This window comes from Marmota marmota, unplaced genomic scaffold (genome assembly GCF_001458135.2).
Source record: "Marmota marmota marmota unplaced genomic scaffold, marMar, whole genome shotgun sequence".
Classification (NCBI taxonomy): domain Eukaryota; kingdom Metazoa; phylum Chordata; class Mammalia; order Rodentia; family Sciuridae; genus Marmota; species Marmota marmota.
In genome coordinates this window covers 50,842,516-50,854,129 of record NW_025999842.1, presented here as the reverse complement: position 1 = coordinate 50,854,129, position 11,614 = coordinate 50,842,516, and the positions used below count along the sequence as shown (strand labels likewise).

Genomic DNA, 11,614 nt, shown 5'->3' with positions numbered 1-11,614 from the left:
CTCTGGGGCACTCAACCACTGAGCCACATCCCCAGCCCTATTTTGCATTTTATTTAGAGACAGTGTCTCACTGAGTTGCTTAGCACCTCACTTTTTGCTGAGGCTGGCTTTGAAGTCTCAATCCTCCTTCTTTCCTGAGCTCCTGGGATTTCAGGCATGGACCAAGAAACCCAGCTAACATGTCCTATTAATGAATAAATGTGTCCTCCTCAAGCATACAGACTGGAGCTGCATTGGGCAAATTTCTGGTGGCGTGCGATTGATCTATATTTCAAGATACCAAAAATCTTAATCAGCCCATTCAACTTACAAATATATTTGAAGATAAATCTATTTAAATCCTGTTCATACTAACCACAAAGTTAAATCTACTTGGCAAAGAATATTGAGAGAAAGTAAAGCCAAAGTAAAAATGATTAATCTTAAATTCGCATTTGGAAAGGAGTACCAACTCCAACCTCAAAACCCTCAGAATAAGAATAATAAAAAATATTTTCCATCTCTAATGAAACTGAATAGTTTCTAGATTAATCAAAAACACATTTGGGACTAAGAACATCAGGAGAGATTTTATTATAGTCTCAATCTTTGAGTTTTGTTTAGACTTTCATTAATACATTAAAAATGCACACATACACACACACACACACACACACACACCCCTTTTCTGGGGATGCAAGGGCCTCATGCATGCTAGACAAGTATTCAACCACTGAGCTCCATCCCCAGCCCTCAAATACACTTTTGAATACACCTACTAATATACTTATGGAGTCTTATAGTGCAAGAAATATTGATGGAAACTCCCAAATTTGACTATTAGGATAGTAAACTCAAAAGGATAGCTTAAACAGCTATTGTAAAGGGTATATGTAAATAAAGCAAATAAAGTACACATATGTAGCCAAAGAAAGAAATTGGATTTTAATTGCTTAAGCTTCTTGTAAACTTAAAAAAATTATATTAAAAAAGTAAAGGACAGTATGTTATAAAAGGAGGAAAAATAAAATACTCATGATCCTAGCAAAAAATAGAACAGTGTCTATTTTGTCTATACTTTCTTGCTTTGACTATAAATAGCATCCATGTTTCTACATTTGTAATTATAGTGATCAAACAATTCTCTATTTACATTTTTCCATATAATTGTGTTCTAAACATTTTTCATATTTTCACTGTCTTTCTAATTTTTATTTTTTGGTGATTACATAATTATCCATCAGTAATAAAGCAAATTGCCTAAACTTTCTACTGTTATTACAATTTTAGTTCATTCTCAGTGTAATTTTAAAAATTGCTGATAATATAAAGTTCTATATGGTCTTCTTTCTTCATCTTTTGCTATATGCTAATTTCACTAATTGATTAACTCTAAAAGAATCTATAGTAGTCTTTTGTGGGGAAGGAGGGATTCTGGGAATCAAACCCATGGCTTTGTACTTTCTAGGCATACTCTCTACTACTGAGCTATACCCCAGCCCTACAGGAGTCTTAAAAAGCAGGGAAGTGATATATTGAATCAAAATAAATCTCAAGCATTTGATGGCCAGGTCTTAGAGTGTGCTTGTAAATTCTGGTTGCAAGATACCTAGGTCTTGCCTGTGCTCCATCATCAGTGTACCCTGGGGAAATTTGCTTCTTCTCTTTGTGCCTCTGTTTTCCTGTCTATAAAATGAGATTGTTAATAGTAGCTATCTGGTAAGACTATTCTGAGGATTAAACAAAATGATACGTGTGAAACATTTAAAAGAGTTGCTTTGCCTATTTAAAATGCTATAAAACATCACCTCTTTTAATATTAGAAAAACTGTATGTTTTCCCTGTACCTTACAGGAATCCTACATGTAAAAAAGACAAGTGGTGAGTTTTAGAATTTTAAAAATAAACTTGAGAAAATTTCTCAGCTAGAAGCAACTTCTTTTATAATCAATATTTTGTAATATTAAAATACATATTAACTTGTTTAGAAACAATTAGCTTCTAAACTGTGGTTAGAATTTCCCCTAGTAAGCATAACTAACAATGTGCTTTAGAAATGTATGAGCTCTCTTTCCATCTGCATAATCATAGTACTAAGAGTCAAAGTGAAATAGTCACCATCTAATCAACACCAAGTATATGCCAGGCAAAGTACTTGCACATTTAAAAATACTGTAGGACTGGGGACATACTTCAGTGGTAGAGCACTCGCCTAGCATATGGGAGGCTCTGGGTTTGATCCCCAGCACATAAAATAATAAAATAAAATGAAATAAAAACACTGAACAATTTTTCCAACCATTACCCCAATCTTATAAACAAGAAGATGGCTTCATCACAAAGAAATGAACAACAAATAATATATGCTGCTGGATAGGGACTGATCAGTATTGACCAATTTGGGTTGTGTGAAGACTTAGAGGAGAGAGAGGTCATGAGACTGGATTCTCTCTTTATGAGAGAATTACCAAATTTCCCAGCAGAGCCACATTGCACATCAAAGAAATTTGAATGCATTTATTTTCTCTCTCTCTCTCTCTCTCTTTTTTTTTTTTTTTTGCACTTTGTAGGTTCGAAGATGGATCAAGAGCCCAATGGTCAGTGTGGACAAGCATCAGAGCCCCAGCCTGAAGTACACTGGCCCCTCAGGGGTCCACATCCCCCCTGGGGAGCCAGACTTTGAGCCTGGCTTGTGTCAAACATGCCTGGGTGACCATGATTTCCATAGAGGGATGCTCCCTCCAGAGAAGGAATCCTGCTCATGGGAAGTCCAACCTGGGTGTGAAGTAAGTTTTTTTTTTTGTTCTGGGTTCATTCTTCTGGAAGAATTGTAAATCTTTTTGTTATATTCATGCCAGTATGATAAAAAATAATAATGATCATTTCTATTACACCTTTATAAAGCTTCTGAGGAAGAAACAGAATTGTGGTCTTCATTAGTTTGTTAAATTTTTTTTTTAATAGAGTTTATAGACAGGCATGGTGGTGCAAGCCTGCAAATCATCTACTTGGCAGGCTGAGCAGGAGGATCAGTTCAAGACCAGTGTTGGCAACTTAGTGAGATGCTGTCTCAAAATAAACTATCAGGGGCTGGAAATATAACTCAGTGGTAGAAGACTTGCTTAGTATGTGTGAAGCCTTGGGTTCCATTCCCAGTATCACATTAAAAAATAATAATAATAATAATAATAATAATAATAATAATCAACTTTCTAGTTTACAGCAGTTTCAGGTTCAAAGCAGAAGATACAGAATGTATCTTTTTTCCCTACACATGCCCTGTTTCCTCCGCTGTCAACTTCCCCAGCACTGTGGTCCATTTACTAAAATGCATGAATCCACGTTGACACATCATTATTGACCAAAGTTTATAGTTTACATGCAGTTTTTGCCTTTGGTGTCATACATTTCTTGGGTTTTGATAAACGTATAATAGTATCTACAAGTACAGTATTATACAGAGAAATTTTACTGCGTTATAAATCCTCTGCCCTCCACCCATTCATCTCCTCTTGCCCTAATCCCTGACAACCATTGGTCTTTTTACTATCTCCATAAACTTGCTTTTTGAATGTTGTATAGAAGGAGTCAGACAGTGTATTATACCAATTTTATGCTATTCTAACACTGATACACCAGTGTGTTTGTCAAATTCCTCATAAGTTGGGCTGGGGATATAGCTCAGTTGATAGAGTGCTTTCCTCGCATGCACAAGGCCCTGGGTTCAGTCCTCAGCACCACAGGAAAAAAAAAAATCCCCACAAGTTTTTAGTTTTTAGGTATATAAAAATAAAAATATAAAAATATAGCCATCTATAGATTTGTAGCTACCACTGGAATATTTAGTTAAACATGATTTGACCTATGTACAAAGTGCTATTATCACCTTTTCACTATTTTTTTCCAAGTTCATATATACTCATATTTTAATGATTAATTTTTCTCTGATACTCTAAGAGTTTCTGTTGTTGTTGTTATTTGTGTTAATCTAAAAAAAAAAAAAAAAGCCAGGTAACTGACTTATCTTGCAGGTTTCAGATTTTAAAGTTTGAGATTGTTACTTAATTTATAACTTAATTAGCCTCATATTTACTTTCATTTTTTAAACCATTAGGTAAAATTTTCGTTATCTTCATTGCCATTATACTGACATAAAACACCATTTAGGAGACACAGTTTATTACTGCAAATTACTATGAATTGCAGGTGATCTCTGTAATACTATTTCAAGTCGATGCAGCATGAGATGACAAATGTTAATAACCACCATCCCTATTTTTAATGAGATAAACATATTCCAGAGGAAAAGTTGTTAAAAGATTGAAAGCATCAAATCTGAGTTCCTTTTAACCCTGGTATATCATGCAATGTCTCCAAGTCTTTTTCCTCTGGAAAGTAGTACTTGCCTGTCTACTCTCTAGGGTTAGTGGAAGTTCAGAAGAGCTAATACATAAGAACCATTTCATAATTCACACAAGTGCTCTCCCATTGAGTTACACCCCTAGCCCTACATTTTACAACCTATAAAGTTCCATGCAAATATATGTCATTATTACTAATGTTTGCTGATTTGCGTGTTATATGTGAATCAGACTTTGGCTCAACTCCAATTGGTCATAAGGGGCAATAAATAGATTTCTTTTTTTCTTGTGGTACTGGAGATTGAATCCAGGAGTGCTCTACCACTGAGCCCCACTGTAAACCCTTTCTATTTATTATTTTCAGACAGAGTCTCCCTAAGTTACCAAGACTGACCTTAAACTTTCAGTTCTCCTGTCCCACCCCACTGAGTTGCTGGGATTACAAGCAGGTGTGTGCCACCACACCTGGCTAATAAATAGATTTTAAATACAAAGGTTGGTGAACTTTTTCTGTAAAATGTTAGTAACATTGCTTCTCTGTCATCTATTCAGCTCTGCCCTTGTAGGGAAAGCAGCCATAGAGTAATTAGTATTTAAATGAATTGCCTGGCTGTGTTCAAAGAAAATATTTATTTACAGAGCCTTGTGGCTAGTCCACTGGCTATAGTTTGCAGACTCTTAGAGTCTAGAAGAGTTTGCCAGTTCATTAGGATCTAAAGAGCCATTCATGATTTAAAGGCAGAAAGAAGGCCCTACATATTCTACACAGAGCACAAATGTCTAGTCTAAATATTTACTTGGGAACCTACTATCCTCCCCATTTGATAGGAACTGGGGATACATTAATGGATAATGGACTTCCACAAGAGAGGAAACAATAAACAAGGAGCTGGAAGGAATTTAAAGCAGTGTTGTGTTTTATTCTTTTACTTTACCTGGAATAAGAGGTAAATCATTGAGAATCTCCAGTTTACAATGGATTACCTGGTTCTCAGACTTTGCTGGCTTTGCTCATAAGGTCACTACCAATCAAGAAGACTCTTACATATTAACAGTTAAAAAGTAAAACTGTATTTCATGTTCCTATAGGGATAAAATGATGATATGGTTCCTCGAGAAAGTCGTTCTGTTCTTTTAAAAGTGGAGTTGTCAGGCTGGGATGTAGCTCAGCGGCAGAGCACTTGCTTAGCATGTACCAGGCCCCTGTGTTCCAGTCCTCAACAACAACACACACACACGCACACACACACATACACACACACAGACATACACAAACACAGATAAGAAGAAAACTAAAAAGTGGAGTTGGGTGGCAAGAACATGGAGAGACAGTGAGGTGTTGGAGATGGTGATAGAAAGGGTGTTACTTGGTAGGAAAAACCCCATATTAGTCTCTTGAAATCTTCTGGGGTCAATTCTTTTAAGCAAATCATTAATTCATCTTTCCCATTCCATGATCCCTCCTATAAAAATTGAGGTATTACATGCTCGCTATTATATTTCTTTCTAGGAGTTATTTTTTTAATAGTTTGCAGATGTGATAGGATCTTTAAAAATCTTTCGTATAAGAAATAAGTTTATGTGCAAATTGTGTACTGGAGGTGGGCGACCTATATTTTGATGCCAGTTCTGTGCCAGATCAATGGATCAAGTGACAAAACCTCTCAAACATCACATGATAGGCCTAAGCTAAGTAAAACTCTTTTTATTATCTATAGTTGGAATTCAATGACCAACAAATGAAAATAAACTCCCTTTGATATATAAAAATAAAACATAGAAGGCTGGGGATGTGGCTTAGTGGTAGAGCACTTGCCTAGCATGTCTGAGGCACTGGGTTCAATTCTCAGCACCACAAGTAAGTAAATAAAATAAAGGTCCACCAACAACTAAAAAAAAAAAATTTTTTTTTAAAAGATAAAACATAGAAAAAATGAGGTGAGTATGTTTTAAGTAAAATAAGAAAACAAAATAAATCACATCCTTTATAAATAATTGTGAGGTGTTATTTTTACAGTTTTTAAAAGAATATATTCTAAATGCTACTTTCAATAGTCCGAAATTACTAAGAGTTAGGCCTTGCCCATAGTTGAGTTGGTGGCCTTCAACATGTTTTTCCCATGGAAGAAACTGGGGTATTTTTATTGCCAATAAATTGTCCAGAAGAAGAGCAATATTGTGATGTCACTGGCAGTGCTGTCTAAAATGGACTGTTTATAAATTAAACAGATCTTTCTGGGAATGAGACGGGAAAGATGATGACTTAGACTGTTAAAGCTGTTACTGAATAATGCATGCCAATGGAATACAACTTGTAGCATTTGGTCTGCAATAAATTTATAGAGAAATGGAGACCAAAGTAATTTTTCAATGGGTGCATGCTGACTAAACATGTTCACAAATTCTACCATATACCAAATCACAGTACCTTCAGTATCTGAATCAACCATACTGGAAGACAAAAAAAAAAAAAAGAAGAAGAAAGAAAAGAAAGAAAGAAATATTTTGGAGTGGAGGTAGGAAGGAAATCCAAAGTTGGGGAAGCAATATAAATATCAGACAAAATGCAATGTAAGACAAAAATATTGAAAAAACCAAAAAAGAAATATTTCACATAGATGAAAGATTTTTACCAAGAAGATGAAACATTCTATATGTCCTTAACATGAAAATATTTATAGCAACAACTAACAGAAATACAAAGGAACTGACAATTCATATACAGGATATTTTTAATTATACTTCTCCCAGAAATTACTAGTTCAAGACTGAGGGATCAGTTGTAGTTCAAGGTGGAATGCTTGCCTAGCATGTGTGAGGCTCCAGCACCACAAACACACACACTAAAGAAGACTGGAAATACATAAGGGTATAAAAAAATCAAGATAGTAGAATGAATCAGACATAACTTTCCTATGTTCACATATGAATATACGACTAGTGAAATTCCACATCATGTACAACCATAAGAATGGGATCCTAATTAGAATAAGATATACTCCATGTATATGTAATATGTCAAAAATACACTCTACTATCATGTATATCTAAAAAGAACAAATAAAAAGTAAAATAAACAAAAATATTAATTAACACAATTAACCAAAATCTGATTTTTATAGAGATTTGTATCTAATAAACAAAGTATACATATTATTTTAAGCATAAATGGAGGAGTTGCAAAAACAGACCATAAGTTAGATCATGAAACATATCTTGTCAAATTCCAAGAAGGAAAAATCATACAAGCCACACAATTTGATCACAGTTTGATAAAATTAGAAACTAAGAGCAAAAATGAGGGTCAACCACCATCCCCAGCCAATTGATACACCTGGAATTGAAAATCACCATTCTTAATAACCCTGGGCTTACATAGAAAATAAAGGAAATTAAAAACTATTTTTAGTGTTTATAACACCACCAGGAAAATGCAAAATGAAACAATAAAATCCCCCATTTGTCTTTAATCTTTCAGTTACTGAATGTTGAATGATAATATTATGTTGGTTAAAAGTATAGGAAAAGCAGTGTTATTGGAATAGTTTTTTAGCAATGTTCCTCTATTAAAAATTTTAGAATCTCATACTTTTTGATTTAGCAAATCCATGTTTCCGCATCTACCCTAATAAACATTTGCTTATGTGATAGCGGGGAGAAATAGAACAACATCCATTGCAATAGTGAAATAGGGAAAAAATGGAAACATCAATGGTTAATAGAAATGTAAATTCATAGGGATTGAATTATGGTTTGTACCTAATATAGGCTACTAAACAGCATTTACAAAGAAGGAGATATGCATGTGCTAACATATTCCAAGGTACATTAAACTAGAAAACCAAGTAAAAAATGAATATGAATATGGCATTATCACATTTTTTTTAAAAAAAAAACTTTATATTTCTTTATCCATGCCTTTTGTGGTGTGTGTGTGTGTGTGTGTGTGTGTGTGTGTGTAAGTGCAAGTAAAAAGATCTGGAAGTACATCAGATCAAAATGGTGATAGCCATCTTCCAGGGATTAGAATAAGCAGGTAATGAGATGGGGAAGATTAATCAAGAGGGCTATATGTTGTTTGAATTTTCAAGACCATATTATTTGTGGGTTTGGGGTAATTGCTATGCCTACCAGGAGACCCACTGTAGACAGTAAATAGTTACAACTCCACCTCATTGGTTAGGTACCATCAGAGTTTCACCCCATGAGATTATTCCATCATTACAAAGAAAGACAGTGGAGAGAAATGGAAAATGCAATATTTATGTTCCCACAGCACCCTGATTAAACTCAGTCTGTCAATTAGCTTTCTCTGGCCCTGTGTGATATTTGTTTGGGTGCCCATTTATTTGCTAAGCTTCTTACAGTCATGAAATCCAAGGTGTTCATTTTCTCATCTCCTCCCAGGGCTTGCATATATATATTATAAACTTAGTGTGCTCTTTTTTCTCTTTCCCTTTATTCATTGAAACTGGCATTTTGTTCATACAAATGTTTTTAACATAAAAAAAAAGAGAGATGAAGACAGAAAACTCTGCAGCCCATGCTGGCTGTAAAACCCATGCATTCCAGAGGCTGGGTGCCAAGGGCTCACGGCTGATTCTCATTAAGTTTGCCCTCTCATATGGGATAGATTTGGCTGAGCAAGGATTTCCTCAGACTCCTGTGTCTGTCTTTCAATTGAAGGCAGCTTGGAAAGTGCTTAGTCAGCACCAAAGGCTGAAGCCAGGGCACTGTGTGCCGTTCTTAAGGACTAGTAAAGTCAGAGTCCTCTGGAAGGAATCAGGCAGTTTAGTTCTGAACCACTTTACTACAAACAGTTGACGTGATTAAATGTAAGGTCACTGCCTCTTCCTCTCCTCCACAATTTAGCAAAGGCAATCATAGAAGACACTTTTAATTAAATAGACTTCACACAATTCAGGGCTGGAGTCTGGGTCTCTCCACTTGCTCAGCATTTCAGATGCCGCATCTTCATCTGTCAGGCAGCCAGTACTCAAGGTGTATTGCGTCCTCATCTCTCTTCTCCAAATTGTTGAGCGGTTCCTTTGAAGCACAGGAATCTTGGAAGGGAAATGATCAGCTGGGGAATAGTTTCATACTGACTTCAATATCGTTTTGAGTTTTTCTGATCTTTCTTAAAAAGATGCTATAAAAAATATACTTAAATCAGCCAGATGGCTTTATAGATTTCTGGTTTCTTTTAATTTACACTATAATTTTTTTTGAAGCCTCATAGAGATGAAAATAACAGTGCTTTAAATTGCCTTCTTCCCCCAGTTTTCTGCCTTTGACACGATGTGTTATGGTCTCAGGGGCGGGAAGGGCTGCTGACTTCTGAACTTGTCACCCACAAGTGTGCTAGTTCTTCACAAAGTTCTTCCATATTATCCTTAAGACAGTACTCTTCACATACAACAAAAGGTCAGCACACTCAGAGAGGGACAAGCAAATGCCCTTTGCTTTTGCTTTGTATACCTGGAATGTGACCAAGTAGATGACATTCCATCCAGACTCAGAAAACCTGAGCTCTGCATGCCACTGGCAGTTCACATGACCTTACACAAACTACCTGACCTCCTGAGGCTCACTTGCAAGAGAAGACAGCACTTCCTGCCTCACTGGGCCATTGAGAGTACATGACTTAAACCAGAGTACACATGTGTAGAAGCTCTTAAAATATAGACATATAAAAAGCATTTGAAATAGAGCTAATTGGCAAATAACCTAAGGGCACTTAGAGCTAAAAACAGTTAGAACCAGTGAATCCAAAACAAGCATCACATTTCCAAGCTTTCCATATATATATATATATATATATATATATATATACACATATACACACACACATATATATATATAAAATAAAAATACTACCTAAAAATAATGTCTTGAGAAATATTAAAAATAATTAATTAACTTGCTCGTTAACATAGCAAAAATCCCTATAGCTTCTATTACCAATATTTACCAGTATATTATTAGTATAAACATAATTGGAAAAAAAGATCATTTAATCTCAAAAAGAAACTTGCATTTTTTTTTCCTCTGGAAAGTCAGCATTTACAAATATATGTTTATTCCCAGGGGTATATAAACAGAGGAAACTATTGATTTCTCTTTGAGTCTTTAGATTTTTTTTTTTCCTTTGGTCTACAGTAATTGAAAATGTACTAAGTAAACCTTCAATTCAAGCAATTCTTTTTGGATAAGAGCTATAAAATTATTACCTTGTTATCCTATAATTTCTAGGAGCTATTGGTTAGCTGAAATGTCCATTTTCAGATTTCACACATCTTTTAATATAAATCCACTTGATTTATATAAGTCTTGACTTTTTCCATTACTTAAAAGTTATGAAAGAATTTTTATAACAGCATTATTGATACCTTTAATAATACCTTTAGGGACTGAGGCTCACCTAGCACGTGTGAGGCCCTGGGTTCAATCCTCAGCACCACATAAAAATAAATAAAATAAAGATATTGTGTCTAGTTACAACTAAAAAATAAATATAAAAAAGTAATACCTTTAAAAATAATTTCATTTTCTTGTACACCTACTGATTTTATTATTGTGCGTTCTATTTTTCTCCATGTATATTCGAGTTTTTGTTTGATTTCATGCTTGTTATTGTATATAAGAGATAGTAAAGCTACATTTTCTTCATTTAACATTAGACACATTCGTACATTGTAACATAAATTCAATAATTATGATTACAGTTAACATTGCATCAGATTGATATGTTATATAACTACCGACCTATTAGCCCTTTCTTTTTATTAATTGTGTTCTTTTTTGGATAAGACTGCAAATTATAGGTTTTTTACTCAATTTGAATAACCTTAGGATAAACTGAACCTTATTATAAATTCCCAGGAATGGAGTGGTTTGAAGATAATAGTGCTTGTCAAAATACTTTCCAGACCAATTTGGAAAGAGCTGAATCAACAACAATGCTACCAACATTGTATGAATGAATCTATTCCATTAGCACTTCCCCTGTTGAAAGTGGTGGCATGCTTCAATTTTTGTTAATTTCATTAATTGATACATCTTTGATTTGATATAAATTTCTTTTATTATTAGTATGTTAAGAATATTTACATTTTTAATTTATTGCTTATAATTCCTTGTGAAAATTATTTTTCTGTTTTTGCCTCTGTGTTAAAATTTTGCAATTATTTTCATAAATGAAAAATGAATCACCCCCCCACACACACACCACCACCACCAATACTGGAGATTGAAACCAGAGGTGCTTTACCACT

General features: G+C 34.5%; 1 protein-coding gene across 1 annotated transcript in view; it reads left to right on the top strand.

Annotated features, from left to right (window-relative positions):
- The window catches only part of Sgk1 (serum/glucocorticoid regulated kinase 1), a 105,364-nt gene that overhangs the window by 36,654 nt on the left and 57,096 nt on the right, over positions 1 to 11,614 (top strand). Inside the window, exon 2 of the mRNA XM_048798596.1 lies at positions 2,550 to 2,765. Coding sequence (XP_048654553.1) covers positions 2,550 to 2,765 — 216 coding nt within the window. The remainder of the gene's footprint in view (positions 1 to 2,549; positions 2,766 to 11,614) is intronic.